This window comes from Dromiciops gliroides, chromosome 4 (assembly GCF_019393635.1).
Source record: "Dromiciops gliroides isolate mDroGli1 chromosome 4, mDroGli1.pri, whole genome shotgun sequence".
NCBI lineage: Eukaryota > Metazoa > Chordata > Mammalia > Microbiotheria > Microbiotheriidae > Dromiciops > Dromiciops gliroides.
Genome location: NC_057864.1, coordinates 222,827,044 through 222,847,658, shown reverse-complemented (window position 1 = coordinate 222,847,658; position 20,615 = coordinate 222,827,044). Strand labels below are relative to the sequence as shown.

The 20,615-nt window shown below is 42.3% G+C and overlaps 1 protein-coding gene across 5 annotated transcripts in view; it reads left to right on the top strand.

The window, feature by feature from the left end:
* The window catches only part of MGAT5B (alpha-1,6-mannosylglycoprotein 6-beta-N-acetylglucosaminyltransferase B), a 135,561-nt gene extending 116,371 nt beyond the window's left edge, over positions 1-19,190 (top strand). For 3 of the 5 annotated variants that reach the window (XM_044004535.1, XM_044004534.1, XM_044004533.1), the window contains 6 exons: positions 773-928; positions 2,669-2,815; positions 3,449-3,565; positions 13,897-13,971; positions 15,806-16,068; positions 16,954-19,190. In XM_044004535.1, coding sequence (XP_043860470.1) covers positions 773-928; positions 2,669-2,815; positions 3,449-3,565; positions 13,897-13,971; positions 15,806-16,068; positions 16,954-17,152 — 957 coding nt within the window. In that variant the 3' untranslated portion in view covers positions 17,153-19,190. The remainder of the gene's footprint in view (positions 1-772; positions 929-2,668; positions 2,816-3,448; positions 3,566-13,896; positions 13,972-15,805; positions 16,069-16,953) is intronic. The other 2 variants (XM_044004538.1, XM_044004537.1) reach the window with 2 other exon arrangements.
* The last annotated feature ends 1,425 nt before the right edge of the window (positions 19,191-20,615 follow it).

Sequence of the window (20,615 nt, the reverse complement as noted above, 5' to 3'; positions counted from 1 at the left end):
TAGGATCAAAGAAAGGGCATAGAAAGGCATACGACTGGAAAAGTGTGTGGAAATTGTTATATTATGGAAAGTGTTAATTGTCAGACTAAAGAGTCTGCATTTTGTCCTAATAACAAGAGAGAGCTGCTGAAGACTTTGACTGGGGGAGTGACAAGGTCCACCCTGTGCCTCGTGAAGATTATCTTGACAGTTGTCCCGGGCACAAATTCCCTCCCACTCTAGGTCTATAATTTCTGAAATGAAAATGGATAGATAAGCAATGAGATCCTTGGCATGCCTTCTTAAGATATCCCAAATACCAAAACCTCACCCACGGAAATTGCCTTTCCCTGATGTGAGCACTTGCACCCCAGCCACAGCTGATGGATAGAATGAACTCGTCAGAACTCCCCTCCCCACTCGGGGCCTAGTAACATGAAAGGCTTAGGGCCTGTATCTGTCCTTAACTGCTGTTCTTCCTTCTCTTTTGCTCTCCCTTCTCAGTAACACTTCCCTAGGTAAATACAAGGTAAGCAGAGCCAAGGGCCACAGGAATATAGAGCTGAGAGTCAACTTAATCCAACTGTCTCATTTTGATAGATGAGGGAGTTGTTGCCCAAGGTCACACTAACAAGCTAATGACAGAGTCTGAACTAGAGCCCAAGCCCCCTGACTCCCAGTTCAGAGTTCTTCTCATTTTTCCATGTATTCCTGACTCCTAATCCAGTGTTATGCCATAAAACCTCATGGGTGGTTCTGCATTATCTGATAATTCCTTCCCTTCCTCTCCCAGGGCAAGGAGAAGTTTCTGGGCATCTTGAACAAATACATGGAGATCCATGGCACTGTGTACTATGAGACCCAACGGCCACCAGAGGTCCCTGCCTTTGTGAAGAACCATGGCCTTCTACCACAACAGGAATTCCAACAGCTGTTGCGAAAAGCCAAGGTAAGGGGCACAGAATTACTTCTAAGGCCGAGCTGGGGGCAGTGGATGGTCCTGAGCAGCAAAGGTGAAAGCTATTCCAGACTGTTCTTCAATAGCTGCCCTTGCTTTTCTAGTAGTTCTTTCTGTGTCATAGTCCCTTGGGCCTGGCAGAAGGCAGGAGAGCAGGGATTGCAAAGAAGGGAAGGGAAGGGAAGGAAAGGGACAAGGGAAGGCAAGGCACAAGGGAAGGCAAGGGAAGGGAAGGGACAAGGGAAGGGACAAGGGAAGGCAAGGCAAGGCACAAGGGAAGGGAAGGGAAGGGAAGTTTACAGAGTGGAGTGTCGGAGAGGGTTGGCCTCCAGACTCTTTAAGGCAGAGATTCTTATCCTTTTTTTGGGTCAAGGACCCTTTTGGCAGTCTAGTAAAGCCTATGGATGTCTTTTCAGAATAATGAATGAAATAAATGAATAAAATAAATACATAGGAATGAAATAAAATATATAGGACCACAAAGGAAACCAACTGCAGGGTGGGCCAAAAGTCACAAAGTTCTAATAACTTTTTTTAAATTATTTTTTCCTTTATTTTTCATTATTTACAAAATTTGATTTTTCACACATAATGTCAATTTTCTATATATACTGTATATGATGTTATGGAATTGTACATTAAAAACAAAAACTAAAGGAGTCATTAAATACGGAAACCTCTTTGTGACTTTTGGCCCACCCTGTCTATTGATTTCCAACTGTATTGGTACTATTATCAAAAATGATATTGGTAGAGTTTCAGAATATATTGGTATATTTATGAAAAAAAAATTTAGTTAATTCATATACCTCCCCTACCCTTAAAGGCCAATGGACCCCCAGGTTAAGAACTCCTGCTTTAAGGGGGGAAGAGAAAGACTGTGACAGAAAAGTAGCTAAAGTGTTATTTCCTTCCCTGTTTGGTTCAAGTCTTGCCTAGCTGCTATTCACTAACAGGATTCCACAAAGAATTGATCCTGGTTCTAGCTTCTAGATATTTTCCATTTAATTCCATTTAAGAAACATTCATTAAGCACCTACTGTGTGAAAAACCCAATATTAGGGGCTGGAGGATCTACAAAGTTTCTATAAGCTACTATTTCTCCCCAAATAGAGTCTAATTGGAAGAAGTCTGTCCATACTTCCTTTGGTTCTTCTCTTTTTATGAAGGGAGAATCAGGAACCAGGACATACACATATTAACTGTAATTCAGTATATAGTGCTTGCATCCAAGAGTTCTAAAACGAAGTGCTTTAGAAGGTTTAGGTATGAGAGGACAAAGTCTTATTGAGATGAAGGAATGGTAGGTATGAGACCTACTGCTCTTGGAGGGGCAGTAGCTCTTGGTTTCCTGGCTCCCGACATCCTCAGGTATGCAGAGAGTTAGCATTTACTGCTTTGGGAACTATACCAAGGAAATCTGGGTTTCCAGATGGACAAATCTGTGCCATGGGGAGACCCAGAAGGGGATTCCTTTATGATTTTAACCTAACTAAGGCTGAAGCTTGACAGAAGAATGAACACATTTCTTTACAGAAATAATTGCTTCTTGGAACTATCTGATAGCCTCTGGGAGAGAAATTTTAGATTCCTTTCCCGGTTCCTACTTTTTCCCCAGCTTCCCCTGCAAGCCTCCCACACCTGCTCCTTTATCTCAAAGTCTTGTTTCTCTAACATGTGTCACCTATTAGTCAATTTCTGCCCTGACAGTCCTGTTACCTGTTCCCCTAGCTCTTCATAGGGTTTGGCTTCCCTTATGAAGGCCCTGCTCCTCTAGAGGCCATTGCCAATGGCTGCATCTTCCTGCAATCCCGCTTCAGTCCACCTCATAGTTCCCTCAACCATGAATTCTTTCGAGGAAAACCCACTTCAAGAGAGGTAAGTGATGAGAAAATTCTGGCCCCCATGGAAGAGAATCCAGGTAGAGTTATAATTAGAAGACAGACACTGATATCTAACAGTGCCAATGTTGGTCTTATTCATTGACCTGCCCTTTCCCAATATCCTTAGAATCCAATCACAGTTGTACTCCTTCCACAGAGTACCTTTTCCCACCTCCATGTACCCTTCCTGCTACTTCCCACTTCTGTCTCCTTTCAATGGTAGAAGAGGCCTGGGATAATTACCTCCTAGCCCCCAACAACTGAATTTACCTTGGGTAGCAGAATCCTACTTACAGTTTGGAATCTAGGGATTCCAAGGACCATTTTCTTACAATTATTACATTGGGTCTCCAGAATAAAAAAAAAAAGAGACTAAGGCGTGGGAAGTGAGTTTAAAGAGAAAATCTATGAGTCTAGGGTATATGAATAAGGAGCCTAAAAGCTATGGGATTAGAACACAGTCATTTACAAAGGAGGGAAGCTGGGAAATATGAAGAAATGGAACAGGATCAAAAAGTTTGGGGCTGCATTCCTTTGGCACACTTGGGTTGGAGGGTGTCTGGCTTTCTATACCTGGGCTACCTCAGCAGTACACAGAGAAGCTCAAGACACCTTATGTCCCGGCTAGGTGTTTTCTCAACACCCCTATGCTGAGAACTTCATTGGCAAACCACACGTGTGGACAGTTGACTACAACAATTCAGAAGAGTTTGAGGCTGCCATCAAGGCCATCATGAGGATTCAGGTGAGGGGGCTGTGATAAGCTCCTTTCCCCCTACAGAAACAAGTTGATAAAGTAGGTCAAATCCTGGACTATGGGCTATTCTGTGTACCAGTTTGCTTGGTCTACCATGTGAACTCTGTTACTTCACCATTCTACTTTAGCCAGCCCTTCCATTCACTACCATCATTTTCTGTTGGAGACAGTTTCATAGAAGTTGAGGCTTATGAAATACATGGGCCAGAAGATTCAAAGAGGGAAGCAGTTGAGGTGGATCAAGTGATTGATCAATTTACACTTACTAAGCACCTGCTGTGTACCAGTTACTATGCTAAGCACTGAGGATACAAAAAGAGGCAAAACATAGTACTTGACCTCCAGGAGATTACAATCTAATGGGGGAGACAACATGCAAATAAATATATACAAAGCAACCTATATACAGGATAAATAGAATAATTAACAGAGAAAAGGCACTAGAATTAAGAGAAATTGGGAAAGGCTTCCAGGAAAGATGGGACTTAAGTCAGGAAGGTCAGTGGTGGAAACAAAGGAGGGAAAACATTCCAGGAATGGGGAACAGTCAGAGAAAAGGCCAAGAGCCAAGAGATAGAGTGTCTCATTCATGGAATAGCCAAGAAGCCAGTGTACATGTCATGGTATATCAAAGAGTTCCTGTCAGGGAATAAGGTATAAGGAGACTGGAAATGTAAGAGGGGGGCTAGATTATAAAGGACTTTGAATGCCAAACATAGTATTTTGTCTTTGATCCTGGGGGAAACAGAGCCACTGGGAATTATTGAGTTGGGGGGAATGGAGTAGAGTAGAACATGATACAACTTGGACTTTAGGAAAATAATTTTAGTAGCCAAATAGAGGATTGTGTTAAGGCTAAAATTCTAGCTAGTCTGTCTAAATATCTAATGAGTGGTCACCAATAAATTATAAGCTTTAGCAAGAGTTAGACTTTTAAGCATTTATTAAGGAGAATAAAAATTTGGTAAAGAGAGAAAGGCATAGATTCCTCTATCTATTAAAGGGAGAGAGCATTCCTAGCTCCGCTCTCCGCCAGAGTCCATAGGAAAAGAGCCAGTCAGAGCACCAGCCTCCCCCTTCTTCCTCCCACTAGCAAAGGTCACTTCCTGATGCCAAAGAAAAGATGCATGGTCTTGCCCTCAGAGACCTTCACCTCATGGCAGAGCTTTTCTACAGTAAGTCTCCAGCAGGTGGCATCATTCCAATCGTTACAATGGATTAGAGTGGAAAGGGACTTAAGGCCAGTAGATTCACCCAAAAGCTACTATAATAATCCAGGCATAAAGTGAGAGGGCCTGCACCAGAAGAGTGGCAGTATCAAAGGAGAGAAGGTGATGTATTTAAGAGATGTTGCAGAAGCAAAATCAACAGGTCTTAGCAACAGCTTGTATATAGGAAGTGAGAGATAATGAGGAGTGGAAAATCACATCCAGGTTGTGAGCCTGAGGAACTTCCCTCTATAGTAAGAGGGAAGGTAGGCAGAAGAGGTGGGAGGGATGGAAATGAGTTCCACTTTGGACATTTTGAGTTAAGATGTCTAATGGATCCAGCAAAGGAGATGGAAAAAGAATGGTCAGATAGGTAGGAGGAGAACCCAGAGAAAGTGTTGACCCAAAAACCCAGAGAGAAGAAAATATTAAGGAAGAGAGAGTGATCAACAATGTCAAAGGCTGCAGAGAGGTCAAGGAGAATGAGGATTGATAAAAGGCCATTGGATATGGCAACTAAAGAGATCATTAGTAACTTCGGAGAGTATTGGTGGAATGATGAGGTCAAAAGTCTTATAAGAAAAGAAAGAAGAAAGTGAAGGCATTTATAGTAGACAGCCTTTTCAAGGAGTTTAGCTACAAAGAGCAGAAAAGATATAGGATGATAGTGGGAATGGAAGGATCAAGAGAGGATTTTTTTTTTCAGGATGGGGGAGACACAGGCATGTTTGTAGGAAGTAGGAGATGAGCCAGTAGACAGGGGGAGATTAAAAATAAGTGAAAAAGTAGCAATGACAGAAGGAGCAATCTTTTGGAGGAGACAGGTTGGAACAGGATTACTTGAACAAGTGGGATAGTTTATGAAACTGGTAATTAACATATTAAGAAAGAGAGGGGGGGGCAGCTAGATGGCGCAGTGGTTAAAGCACCGGCCCTGGATTCAGGAGTATACCTGAGTTCAAATCCGGCCTCAGACACTTAACACTTACTAGCTGTGTGACCCTGGGCAAGTCACTTAACCCCCATTGCCCCGCAAAAAAAAAAAAAAAAAAAGAGAGGGGCAGCTAGGTGGCACACTGGATAGAGCACTGGTCCTGGATTTAGGGGGACCTGAATTCAAATCCAGCCTCAGATACTTGACACTTACTAGCTGTGTGACCCTGGGCAAGTCATTTAACCCCAATTGCCTCACTAAAAAAAAAAAAAAAAAAAGAACATTAGTTGCTGAGTGATGATATCAGAGCAGAGAAGGTCTGAAAGTGGCAGGACTGTGTCTGGGAGTGTACAAGAAACAGCAGCTAACCTCAGAGAGGATGTTAAGAGATGTGCCTTCAGGAAATAGCTATGTTTTAGTGCCTGCCTCAAGTTGAAAGGAATGTGACAGCAGGCATTCTAGGATGAAAGGAAGTTAGTTAACAAAAGAAGAGGCTTCCAGTGAACCAAGGAGGATAGAGACTGGGGAAGACTAGGATTGTAGGTGATAGAACTGGAAAGGGCCTCAGCAGCCATCAAGTTCAACACCTTCCTTTCACCAATGAGGAAACTGAGGGTCAAGGAAATTAAGTGACTTCGCCCAAGGGCACACACCTAGGAAGAGTCTGAAGTACAGCTCCTACCCAGATGTTGGGACCTAGAGGCAATGTACCAGCTGTCCTTCCCTAATTACCACCGTGCCCAAGTTTTCTTATGGCTGGGATAAAGTTGTATTTCTAAACTCCTCTACTTTCTAACCTCCTTCTCTACTTCACCCTACCCTCAGCCTTCCCATTCACTTTTCCTAAAACCTAGTCCCTCCTACCAAGAAAGAGCCATTTAAAATACTTTCAACATAATTCTCAGTATAAAAACCTCACACATTTTGAAGAAACCTCAGCTCTTGGCCAAATTTTTTAGTAAGTAACCCATGGCTAAGACTACATTGGCCACACTGGGCTCCTTGTCCACTTTAGACATCAGACTAACCTAGACTTTTAGGGAATGGAAAGACATCTTCCTGGGGCAGCTAGGTGGAGCAGTGGATAAAGCACTGGCCCTGGAGTCAGGAGGATCTAAGTTCAAATCCAGCCTCAGAAACTTACCAACTGTGTGACTCTGGTCAAGTCATTTAACCCTGATTGCCTCCCCCAAAAGAGAGAGAGAGAGAGAGAGGACATCTCCCACCAAGCTCCAACTACCCTTTGTCCTGCCAGTGACAGTGCCCATGACATAACTAACCAATCCCAGATGCTAAAAACCCTAGCAGAGCCATTTCTGAACTGTTCTTCCTCACTGAAAACCTTTCCCATTATCAGCAGCATGAGACTTTGCCTAATATGGTGATGGGAGTAACCATCAGGAGTGATTTCTCTCTGGAAGTTGGGTGGTGCTGGTCCCTGGAAGTTAGTAGCCGTGAACCTCTAAGAATAATTTCTAGAAAGAGTTTGTTGATAGCAAAAGAAATTGTCGGTCCTCCTACCTAATATTTATATCTATAAAGGGAGAATTAGCTAGTAGGGTTTTTTCTTTGCTCTCTTTCTTCCCTACTCTGACTCTGTTCTGTCATACTTTACCTTTGGGACTTCGCTCCAAAGACCAAAGCCATGTGAAGAATTAGCACTTAGCAAATCCAGTGATTTACCAGTATGAATGCAGAAAGGTCAGATGGCTTTGCTTGGGATGGGGCGGGGGGGGGGGGGGGGGTTGTTTTGTCCCTACAAGAGGGAGTGGCTGAAATATGGTTCAAGTTCAATTGTCCAACATGCTTCCCAAGGTTAATATGAGGATCGATAGCATCTAGAGTTACAAAAGATATCAAAGATCATCTAAGCCAAACTTCCTCATTTTGCAAATGAAGAAACTGAGGCCCAGGGAAGTAAAGCAACCTGGCCAAGGTTACATAGTTAGTAAATAAAAGAACCAGGAATCAGGAAGAGAAGAAGCCTTTACTAGCTGCTAAGATTAGCACATTTGATCCTCATAACATTTCAAGGTATTATTACTAATAATAGTACTGGGTACTGTTTTACATTTTACAGTTTATTTACCATTTTACAACTGAGGAAACTGAAGCCAACAGTGATGAAGTGATTTGCCTAGGGTCACAAAGCCGGTAAGGGTCTAAGGCAAGATTTGGACTCTGGTGTTCCTGATTCCAGTCCTGTTCTCTGTCCATTGAGCCACCTAGCTACATCTCTAAATCCTGTGCTTTTTCTACTAAGTTATGCTATCACCTAACCAATGAGATAATGTATGTAAGGTACCTTGTAACTGTAAAACAGTATAAAAATGAAAACTACTATTATTTTATTCGATCAAAGGTGTCACCAAAACCAAAATTTCAAAGATCAGAGCCAAGATTCTAAGTCAAGGAGCCCAGCCCCATTCCTTCTTTCTTCCCCCTCCACTATTCATGGATAGCTGAGCATAACTCTGACTTCTGGTTCCTTATACTTCAATAAGTCTCAGATCTCCCTTCACTGACTCTGTTTCCATTTACAGTGTGGAGCTGGGGCAGGGACATTGAGGACATTGGGCCTTGTGCATTTCTCTTCTTGCTGGGAAATTTGGAGAGAAAATGCAGAATGGAAGAAGATGAGGACACTGAACATAAATGTCCTGGAGAGTCCAAAGAAAATAAACTTAACTCTTTCCTTTCTATAATGACAGAAAGGGAGTAATCTGTGATCTATTTCAGTGCCTCCACAATATATGTGCTAGGTGGGGTCTAGAAGCAAAATGGGGTATAGACAATCTCACACCATAAAATTTGGGGCCTCATACTTCTTGGCCCACTACTACATAGTTACATTCAAACTCTTTCAGGATCCTTCAACTCTATCGAGAGGAAATACACTTCCCCTACTCACCACTCTAGGTCTTAAGCCCCCAACCAAAGTGTTTGCTATCTACACAACCAGCTACTCACAATAATGCATCCATGCCGTGCTTGTTAATTACATGACCATTGACAACGACAATACTTTCAGATCTTAACTAACAATTTGCTAAATAGGGCAAAAAAAAAACCAATATTGTAGATTTTTGTTGTTCAGTCATGTCCAACTCTTCATAAACCCATTTGGGGGTTTTCTTGGCAAGACACTGGAATGGTTTACCATTTCTTTCTCCTGATTCCTGTCTCCTGATAGATGGAGAAACTGAGGCAAACAGGGTTAAGTGACTTGCCTAGAGTCACACAGCTGTAAGTTTCTGAAGTCAGATTTGAACTCAGGGAAATTAATCTTCCTGATTTCAGGCCCAGCACTTCACCACCTATATTAAAGCAAATACATAAATAAAATATGCAATATAAATGTGATCTTGGGTTGAGAGAGAGAGAGATAAAGAGAGATAGATAGATAGATAGATGATAGATAAAACAAGATCACACTTTCCCACCAATGCATTCATGGTGAAGAGCAGCTACACATATAGGAATTTAGGTTGGAAATTCATGAGATAGGAAAATTTATGTGCTAAAGGTAACTCACGATTCTAGACTGCAGGCTTCAATGTCACTGAGCCACACAAAATGGTTTTCTGCTCACTGCTTGACTTTTGATCCTTACCACTTCATCTAGGGAAATCGTCTTCTCCAATCTATTAGAACAAAGCCTTTAAAGCTCTTTCAATTAGCCATTACACTTAAAAGGGTGAAGTCGTTAGCTCTTAAGGGGAATAGCAGTGCTCTTTAGATAAACTAACTTCTTAAACTGTGGGTTTCCATATTGGGTCAAGTAATTGAATGAGGGGGTCGCAAAAAATTCAGCAACAGTAAAAGGTTATGTATACTTATTTTATATGCCTATATACCCAGCGTCAGGTAAAAATTTCTCAGGTGAGAAGGAGTTGCAAGTGGGAAAAGTTTAAGAAACCCTGAGCTAGACAACTACCAAGTTCATCCAACTAGCTATCTCTAAGCTATATGGACCAGTCCAACCAGTTATTCACTCAGATGGATGCTGCAATGTCCAATCAGAACACAGCTCATAGCAACACTGTTCAGTTTCCATCTTTAAGCCATATTACCACAAGAGTTGCAAAACCTTTCATAAGTCAGATGTGGCAATGGAGAGCAAAAAGCCATAGCTGTTGTCACTGGAGCTCTTGACCAATGATGTTCATTCTTGCCAACCAATCAGGAATAAGTCTGCTGGAGCATCCTCTCCAACCCCATCCTGTGCCTTCACCTCTTATGAGGTCCTTCTTTCTTTGCTATTGCTGTCTTCTCTAGCCTTTTTCCTTCTTGCTCTGTTGAGTGGCTTAAATGAAAGCCTCCAGATTCTAGGTGACTCACCTTTTACTTAAAAAGTCTCAACTCCTTAGATTTCTTCTACCAAATTAACAGTCCTTTTTCAACCACACTTTAGTCTCCAAACCTTTATTTGATCCAGTGCTTAGTACAGTACCTGGCACATATTAAGCACTTAAATGTTTATTGACTGACTTCTCATTTTCTTAGTTTTACCCTCTTTCATCATAAAACTTATATATGCAAGTTAAAAGGGATGCACTTCAAGCCTCTGCTTTGATATCCCCAACAATGTCATTGATCTCTTTGGTGTCCTTGAAATTGTGTTTCTTTCCAATCACATTTCTATAGTTTTTAATACATAAGAGATCTTTCTTTGCCTCTTTATAACATTAAACTGTTCCCATACAAGCAAGGCATTATTTCCATATTGTTAACAAAGAGATCTAAATCCTCAGATCTACAACACAGATCATTTTCTTGTCCAAACTGTCTAAAATCCCATCTGAAAGCTACATTTCTTCATGCTCATTTTTGGGCAGTATACATTAAAGTTCTTTTTCTAGTGCTATTAGATATCAAAATGTTTATCCAAAACAGGGTCAATATCCCACACTCTTTGACAGCATAAAGCTCATCCTTTACACAAAATCATTTTTCATGTCATTTTCATCATTAACTTCTCTTGTGAAAAGAGCCTTCAAGAGACAGCGTACCTTGCATTTCCAAAATGAATTAGCAAATTTGGCATTCTTTCTAATGGTAGAAAGGCCTTTCAAGGTGATTAAAAGAAGATGATGTTCTTCTGGTCAGATCTTGTTACAAATCTGGAACCCAACATTCATAAGCAGGATCAGCACTCAACATTCTGTTGAAACTGATTATGACACTCACCTGTAATTAGACCTAATGGGTGTAATTTCTAGTCTGGCTGACTTCTCTGGCAGGATATTTATGGCAGGAAGTATCTGGCTGGGATCTTTGCCTGCCAGCTGAGACTTTGAATCTAGGTTTGACAAGGACTTCAAACGACTGAGGAGGAATAATTCTGCTGTCAGCAAGCATAGGGAACAACATTTTTAGAAGAAAATCTGTTCCCTTGGTGTGTTTATTTATAACCTAGGCCTGGAGCTTTGTACATAAGATACTTCCAGATGGTAGCAGATGCTGCCTTCAGGAACGTGGCTGTCTGAAACAGATTTCAGAAAGGGCTTCAGTCCCTGCTGGGATGGTAGCACCCATATTGTAAATCTTTGAGTCACTAGTTCAAGAAAGAGTGGAGTATGGCAGGATAGTGTAAAGGACATGGCCAGTATGATGGTTTGGTCCTAAATGGTAGGTGCCCTGAAAGGCTAGCTATGGAATATAAGTAAACCATAGACATAGGAATATCTGGGGCAGTTAGGTGGTACAATGGCTAGAGCACTGGGTCTGGAATTAGGAAAATTTGAATTCAAACCCGGGCTCAGACACTTATTAGCAGTCTTATTCTGGACAAGTCACTTAACCCCTATTTGCCTCAGTTCCTTATCTGTGAAATGGGGACACAAAAGGGTAGGAAATGGCAACCCACTCTAGTATCTTTGCCAAGAAAATTATGTCCATGGGCACAGTGCAGTCAGACATGACTGAACAACAACAACAACATAGGAATGTCTAGGCACATCTCTTGAAGTAAGGTTAGATCCAGGCTATTCAGCAGATGAGAATGCTGTGCCTGGAGTCAGAGAGACTTGAGTTCAAATCCAGTATCAGACACCAAATTGTGAACTTGGACAAGTTGCTTAACCTCTGTTTCCCTCAGTTTCCTCAACTATAAAATGGGGATAATAAAAGCATTTACCTCTCAGGATTGCTGTGAGTATTAAATGAGATAATAATTGTAAAGTGTTTAGCACAGTACCTAGAACATAGTAAGTACTATATAGATGCAAGTAGGTGACACTCAATGGACAGAGCACTGACCCTGGAGTCAAAAGGACCCCCGAGTTAAAATCTGGCCTCAGACTTTCCAGTTGTGTGACTCTGGGCAAGTCACTTAACCTCAATTGCCTCTAAATGTGACCTTTCAACTTTCCTGGGCCTCAATTTCCTCGATGAGAAAATAAAAAGGTTGATTTAGATGACCTCTTGGACCCCTTGCAGCTCTGGGTCTATGATTCTATTATCCTACCCTGGTTCAGGCCCTCATCCATCACCTCATCTGATCACAATAGTTTTTTAAGAGTTTCATGATTTCACCTTCTTCACCCTCCAAATTGTCTTCCACATGCCTGTTGCTTTAGTATTCCTAAGACATAGGTCTGATCAGATTATTCATCTGCTCAAAATTTTTTTTTGGCAACTCTCTCTAGTTTCTAGGGTAAAAATGCAAATTCCTTAGTCTTACATTTAAAATTTTCCACAATCTGGTTCCCACCTACCTTTGTGGCCTTATTTCCACTATCCATCCCCACACATTTACATACTCTTGGTTACAACAAAATGACTACACTGTGCCACTTAGCTGTCCCACACAGGTAAAGTATTAAGGCAGGATTTGAACCCAGGTTCTCTGACTCCAGAGCCAGTACCTTGCTTTCTCCTTAGAGGTCACGTGAGTGGTATAAGGAGACAGATTGGAGAGATGTCATAGTAGTAGAGTCAATAGCACTTAGCAACTAATTAGAATCACAGCATTGGAAGGAATCTCAGCAACAATCTAGTCCCACTCATGCCCTAAAAGGAACTACTCCTTAGATATACCCAACAAGTGGTCATGCAGCCTTTGTTTAAATACCTTCAGTAAGGAAGAATCCACTACCTACCTCCTAAGGTGTTTCCATTTTGCTTTTGGAAAACAGTAATTACTAGGAATTTTTTTTCCTGATATCAACCCAAAATTTGCTCATTTGTAAGTTTCACACACTACCACCCCCATGGTTTTAATTCTTCATCTGAGGCCAAGTAGAATAAAATCTAATACTTGAAAATGGTGATTATGTCCCCCTGGGCAGCTGGGTGGTCAGGCCTGGAGTCAGGAAGACCTGAATTCAAATTTGGTCTTAGACACTTACTAGCTTAGCTGTGTGACCCTGGTCAAGTCACTTAATTCTGCCTTAGTTTCCTCATCTGTAAAATGAACTGGAGAAAGAAATGACAAACCCCTCCAGCATCTTTGACAAGAAAATTTCAAAGGGGAGTCATGAAGAGTTAGACAGGATGAAAATGACAACAACAACCTTACCTTCTTCAAGTTAAACATCCAAGACTGCTTCACACGCATGGTGCATAGCACAGTATCCATCGTCTCTGCCACGTAGTAGGTGCTTTGTAAATGTTTGTTGATTGATCCTCACAAAAACCCTGTGAAGTAGGTACTACAAGGATCATTATTTTCACTTTGTAGATGACGGAACTGATATTGATAGAAAGTTAATTGATTTTCCTGTGATCACAAAGCTAGCAAGTGATGGAGTTGGGGTTTGAACTCAGCGCACTATCCACTATTCTATATATGCCCCTCTCTGTGCTTAGGAGGAGGGTTATCTCCAGTGGTTAGACAGGTTCTTCTCCTTTTTCCTTAACTCCATTCCTATCTTGAGGCTTTCCTTGGACTCCCACTTGACTAATCACCTCTTCCATGTTGCTATCAATCCCTGTTCACATAAAGTCCTGAAGTTCAGTCCAGCTAATACTATACTGAGCATGATTGCTGAGGAGAGTAGGCTGCTTATAGCTTCTCAGTGCCTGGGGTAGTCTTCTCTCCACCAACTTCCCCTCCCCACTCCAAATAGATTGATTTGGAGACTCCCAGAGGTCTGGGTCCCTGGACATAATAGGGGTTTGGGAGCAGGGGCTAACCTCCCTGTTCTCTCTGCCCCACCTATTTCTTCTTACAGGTGGATCCCTATCTTCCCTACGAATATACATGTGAAGGGATGCTTGAGAGGATCTATGCCTACATTCAGCATCAGGTCAGTGCCTAGTCCTCCTCCTTCTCCCCCACCCCAATCCAAGGCCTTCTCCTGGACAATGTTAGATTAATTGCTTCTTCACTCTCTGATCCCCAACCAACCCATTCCCATCACACATGAGAAGGAAATTGGAACAAACTCTATATTTAATGTTTTCTTTGAAGGCCATCTGTCTTCTGATTCTTTTTAGACTAACCACTCTTCCCAAGACAAATCCAGGTGGAGATAGGGATAGAGGTTAGGAGGAAACTTAGATAATTTCAGAGCTAGATGAACCTGAAATCTAGCATCATCTAGTTCAGTTGCCACTTTTTTCAGTTGAGGAAGCCAGAGTGCCAAGAAGGGAAGTCATTTGCCCAAACTTAGCAGCAGAGTCAAGCCTAGACCCTGGGTCTCCTGACTTTCAATCCAGGGATTTTTCCATTATACCTTACACCCAATGGTCCACTCATAAAGATTTAACAACCAGCTTTCTAAGAAGGAAAAAAAAAAAACATGTGTTCACCATACCTTTTTATATTTAATCTACATTAATTACCATTTAATCTACATTATTACCATTTTCTCTATAACGTTTAGAGTCTAGGCCATCAACCAAACCACAAATCAAACTGTCATTTGTAGCATTTGCTGATTTCTGAGTTACAATTGCTCATACTGAAAGTTGAACCATTTCCCCAGCATGTCTAAGCAGGCTCTAGGACACCCCTGCAAGCTTTCCATCATCATCATTACAAGGCATTTACCAAGGTCCTAAGTGTTCCTGGAGCTGTACTAGTTCACAAAGAAAATTGTCCATCTATCTATCTCCTGCTCTTGAGGAACTTACAGTCTAAGACAAGCATAAATGTCCAGGGCATATTAATGACAGAACATTTCTATAAACACTCAGCAAGTCATGACTAGACAGTGGAGGATTTACAGAAGTTCCTTTCTGAGGTGAGGGTAAAGGTCCCATAGGAAGTACATTTTCCTTTCCCTCATTCAGGAGGTAATCTCCCCCAACCCCTGACACTCCCCCTTTCTGAAAGAGGAGCCATGGGGAATATCTAAATATTAAAAATGAACAGAGATAGACTGGATTCTTCTCACCAATACAATGGTACAAGAAAGTTCCAGGGGACTCATGATGGAAAAGGCTCTCCAAATTCAGAAAAAAAAAGAACTGTGGAATATGGTTGCTGATTGAACCATAATATTTCTTTTGTTTTCAATGCTGTTGTTTTTCTATTTTAAGGTTTTTCCTTATTGCTCTGATTCTTCTCTTATAGTATGACTGATGCAGAAATATGTTTAATGTTGTTATGTATGTGTATATGTGTATGTACATATATGTATAGATATGTATATATATATGTGTGTGTGTGTGTGTGTGTGTGTGTGTGTATTTTATATATGTATATATAAAATATAACCTATATCGAATTGCCTGCTGTCTGGGGGTGAGGGGAGGGAAGGAGGAGGGAGGGAGAAAAAATTTGAAATTGGAAATCTTATATAAACAAATGCTGAAAGCTATCTTTACATGTAACTGGAAAATAATAAAATAAAATTTAAAAAAATGAAAAGATAGGGGCATCTAGGTGACACAGTGGATAGAGCACTGGCTCTGGATTCAGGAGGACCTGAGTTCAAATCCAGCCTCAGACACTTGACACTTACTAGCTGTGTGACCCTGGGCAAGTCACTTAACCCCAATTGCCTCATCGAAAAAAAAAAACCCACAACAAACAAACAAAAATGAACAGATACGTGAGCAAGGCAAAGGCCACCTTTGCCCTATAACTTCATCCCTACCCATTTCCCTTTCCTAATTCTATTTTTCTCCCGGCAGGATTTCTGTGCAACTAGAGCACCCTCCCCACTGGTGGCTCCACCCCAACCTGCTCGAGCTCCCACTGCCCTGACGCCCAATGCCACACACCTGGTTTGGCCCTACAATGCCAGCCTGGGCTTGGAAGCCTGGCCCCCTGTGCACTCACTTCAGGGCTGGCTGGCAGAGACCGGGAGGACCTGCACAGACACCTGCTTGGACAGGGGCCTCATATGTGAGCCTTCCTTCTTCAACTTTCTCAACACCCCGGATGCTTTCCTGAAGTGAGTGTCTGTGCATCCCTCCTTCACCCCAGTTCCTCTAGGCAGAAAGGAACCCTCCCCCAAAAAATCATAGTATTATAATCCCCTTGTTTTAGAGCTGAGGAAACTAAGGCCCAGAGAGATTATGTGATTTGTCTAAGATACAAAAGAAGACTGAAAATCCTAATCTCCTGACTCCAAGTCTCTGCTCTTTTCATTTTACCACCCTTCTTCCCTAGCCTATCCTACCCAAAGGTGTAAGGAACCCCATCATGATTCTTCCTGCCTCCTCTGACACTTCAAGTCCTAAGCATCCTGGATGCTTGGTTTCCACATTCCTGCCACTTAGCACCCTTTACCCCTGGGCTAAAAACACATCTTTCCCTGGGACTTCTAGGCAATTTAAAATTCTTTTAAATCCCAGAGGACTCCTAAGAAACTCTAAAAAATTGCAACCCCTGAGTAATCCTCTACCTCAGCTGCATTTGGCCTAGGCCTGGGTCACCCTGGCCATATCTTGATATAACCCCACATCTAATTCAATAAAGAAAGAGCCCCCTCCTCACGCTTATCCTCAGACCTTCTCTCAGAGCATATTCCCCTGACCAACCTTGGGTGGGAAGCTAAATGATTGAAAGCAGGTTTGGTTAGTGATCAGGTCTATGCCTCCCCATACATAGAGGGGAAGATGGGGAAAAGAGTAGAATAAGCGATCTGAATCCTATGCTACTCCCCCAGGAGCCACTGTGATGGAAGCAAAGTGGGGAGGGGAGGGAAGTCTGTTGGTAGCACTGGGGTAATGGGGAGTCAAGTTGATGGTGTGTGGGAGGGCAACTTCCTTAGACCTGCTAGAGCTGGGGGAAGCTGGCTGGCCAGGTGTCTGTGTGCTCCTCTCCCTCCCCACAGGTTGAATGTCACTTGTGATCGAACTGAGTCAGAAATGAATCATCTGTACCCGGCCTTTGCCCAGCTAGGTCAAGAGTGCTACCTGCAGAAAGAGCCGATACTCTTTAGCTGTGCTGGCTCCAACACCAAATACCGCCGGCTCTGCCCGTGCCGAGACTTCCAGAAGGGACAAGTGGCACTCTGCCAAGACTGCTTGTGATGTCTTCGGGTTGAGCTGGGGGTAGGGGCTGCTGATGGCCTCCTTTGTGCTGACCTTCTTCTCTCTGTATTCTCTCTTCATCCCCATCCCCTATCTCCCACCTTCACTGAGAACCGTTGGGATATGCTGGCTACACTGCCCCATCCCCAGCAGAAAGCACCAGCAATTTGGGTTCTCTGTGGCCCACACTCCCTGACTCCAGGCTGGGACATTCCTTGTGATGGAAATGGGTCCTTCTCCAAGGCAGGAAAATGGTAATAGTGGAATAACAAGGCTCCCTGGGGGGAAGGGAAGAAGGATGAATCTTATACCTTAAGTCTCAGTTCTAGGCTCATGATTCCTACCCCTGAAAGGCCTAGATACCAGGAGACCTAAGAAAAATCAGCTTGAATCAAGAGGAGCCCCCCATGGCTTCATCTTCCACATCCTGCCAAACCAGATGTAGGCCAAGAGAGGGAAGATTTGAGCCATTAATGCATACATGAGTGGGAACAGAAAGCCAGGAAGGAGGCTGGTTGGAAGGTCCCTACAAGAAAGATCAAGGGAAATGGCTTTGACATCCTCCCTGACCTCAGTGCATGACACGCATGAGGAAATTAAATCTTAATGCTGGTTGCCTTTGAACAACCTCCTTTATTTATGGGACTTGCATGATCAGTCTAGGCCCTGGTCCTTTGCAGGTGGGAGAGTTAGATGGAGGGAGTGGGCCTGGTAGTCTTCGGTGCTGCCTCTGATCTCTTGCCTTCCTTCTCCATGGCTCTTCGCTGAATAGCCAAAGTAGCTGAACAGCTCTCAGGGCCCCAGCATAACCCACCTTCAAGTAGCAGGGGCCAACACTGGGGGTGTGAGGACTGTTACTCAGGCCTTGAGAGCTGATCTTTCCACTCTGTAATTCCAAATTCCCTCTTTTGGGCCTAGGCTTGAAATCTATTTATTTTTCCTGACCCAGAAGCATTAAGTTTAGCTCTAAATCAGAAATAAACCAGCCTAGGCCCAATGGTGCAAAGTCAGTGGCCCCGCTATGCAGGGACCAGGACTAGTAAAAAAAAAAAAAAAAGGATTGGATGACTTTCTTCAAGCCTTCCAGGCAAATCCCTATGATTTCCAAGTCATTCTGTTGGCAGAATTTCTGAGAGCTCAGGCCACTGTAGGTTCCTTCCTTCTGTCCCTTATCTTCATTTAAGAGAAATGCAGTTTTCCAGAAACTACTCCATGGCCCTCTAAAAAAGCCCCCACCTTAGGGGTAAAGTTCAGAGCTCACCCCTGGATGCCTGCCTACACAGATGTTAGGTATGGGCATCTAGGGCCAGCTGCACAAGCGCTTTGCAAACTTTAATATACCACCTGAATATCAGCTGTTGTTATCACCATTATTGTCATTATTATAACTGTTATTATTATTACAGACACTGGATAAAGTTACATTCCCACTCCAAAGGGGCAACTCCCCGGCCCCAACCAAAACTGTCCTTCCTGCCTCCAGATTTCCCAAGCCTCTGGTCAACTCAAGATTAATCCACTCCTATGCAGCATGTCCTCAGCCACAATCCCTGGGGACTCCCTGTCCTAACTTCCTTTGACTCTCATTTCTTCGACCTTACAAATAGACTAGCCAGGCCCAGAGCCGGGTATCCAGGTACACTGCCACACCTCCCACCTCTCACTGACTATCTGTCCCTCTGAGGGCTACCTGCTGTCCTGGAATGCAACACCAAGCACTACCCCTCCCCTTTGCCCCTTTCCTTAAAACCCAGGTTGGGGGAAAACGCTACTGAAGAGTAGGGCAGCATTCCAGGGTCTGGTTTTAGGTTCCTAGACTGACTGAGTGGGTCCCAGCCTGCTTAAAAGCAGGAACCAGAGGACCAGTTAAAAAGTCTTTGGGGCTAGAAATAAGACAGCAGGGCCCTGATTTCTGATTCTGTGGGGTGGGGGAAGCAATAGAGAAACTTTTTTCTTTCTTTTTCTTCCTTGCCTCCTTCTCTTCTGTCTTCATCTCTTCCTTTCTTCCTTCCCTCCCTCCCTCCCTTCCTCTCTTTGTAAAGGATTTATTTCTTGAAATAATAAATATTTTATTGGAATGTCAGACAAAAAGTCAGGGCTATTTTTCTTGGTCTTTTCTAGGTTGTGAGATGGGGCTTGGGGAAGTCTCTAGAAGCCCAGGGAGGGGAACCAAAGATCTGGAACCTAAAAGAAGAAGAACCATTTCATAAATATTTTGTAGTCTGTCCAGACCAAGAAAGGACTTTAGAAAGTCCAGCTTTTACAGTTGAGGAAACTGAGACCTGAAGAAATATGACTTGCTCAAGGCCACACATGGAGTTAGTACAGAGGCAGATTTAGAAAAGCCATCTTTTACAGGAAGCCCTTCCCAATCACTCTCAATTGTAAAGGTCAAAAATGTCAAAAGTAATCATGAAGAAAAAAAAAGTGGAAAAGAAAGGCCCTTAGCAGTACCAGATTTCAAACTATACTACAAAGCACTAATCAATAGAATTATTTGGTATTTGTCATGCAGGGGAGTCCAGATGAAAAGTGTTTTTCCACTCAGAGATGGTTTTTAACAAATATTATTGCCACCCACAAAGGGAAGAGGAAAAGAGCTGCTAGTAAGGACTCTCTCAATGTGCAAACCTCCATGCCCACATGGGGTTTGGGGGAGGAAGCTTGGGGGTGAGGAGTGGCAAATCTACCCTCTGGTTGAAGGCAATGGGCTTTGGGCTCAAAATTATATCTCATTTGAGACAAAGAGGCAATATGATACAATAAGAAATTGTTCTCTTATCTTTAGGACTAATAAAAGTATTTTCTAAATTACTCAACAAAGAGGGAAGAATGTGGAAGAGGGAACTAGGAATGAAAACAGGGAAGGAGGAAACTTACTAGTCAAACCAATTTTTACTAGTCAACAGCATTGTTTAAAAATGGAAAAAATAATCAAAGGGCCAGATTAGGAACAGAAGATCCAGAAACAAATGAACATAGTAGCATAATGTTTGATAAATTCAAAGTACCTAACAATTACAAAAGGATTCCACAAAAACTGGTGGAAAGTTGTCTGGCAGAAATTAGGTTTAGACCAACATCCCTATGCACAATAAGCTCTAAATGATTACATGATCTGGGTATAAAAGGTGACTTCATAAACAAACTAAAAGAGTAGCTATAGACTTGAAAAGAGTTTTTAACCAAATAAGAAATTGACAAGATCACAGGCAATAAAATGGACAGTTTTGATTATATAAAATTTAAAAGTTTTACACAAACAAAATCAGTGTATTTAATGCCATATTAATCAAACTAACAAAAGGTTTTTTAGATAAATAAAAAAATAGTAAAATCCATCTAGAGAATTAAAAATATCAAAGGTAATAATGGAGGGGCAGGGAACAAAATTAGAAGGGAAATAGTTACCTGGGGAAATTTTTGCAACAATTTTCTCTGTTAAAGTCTGTTATACAAGATA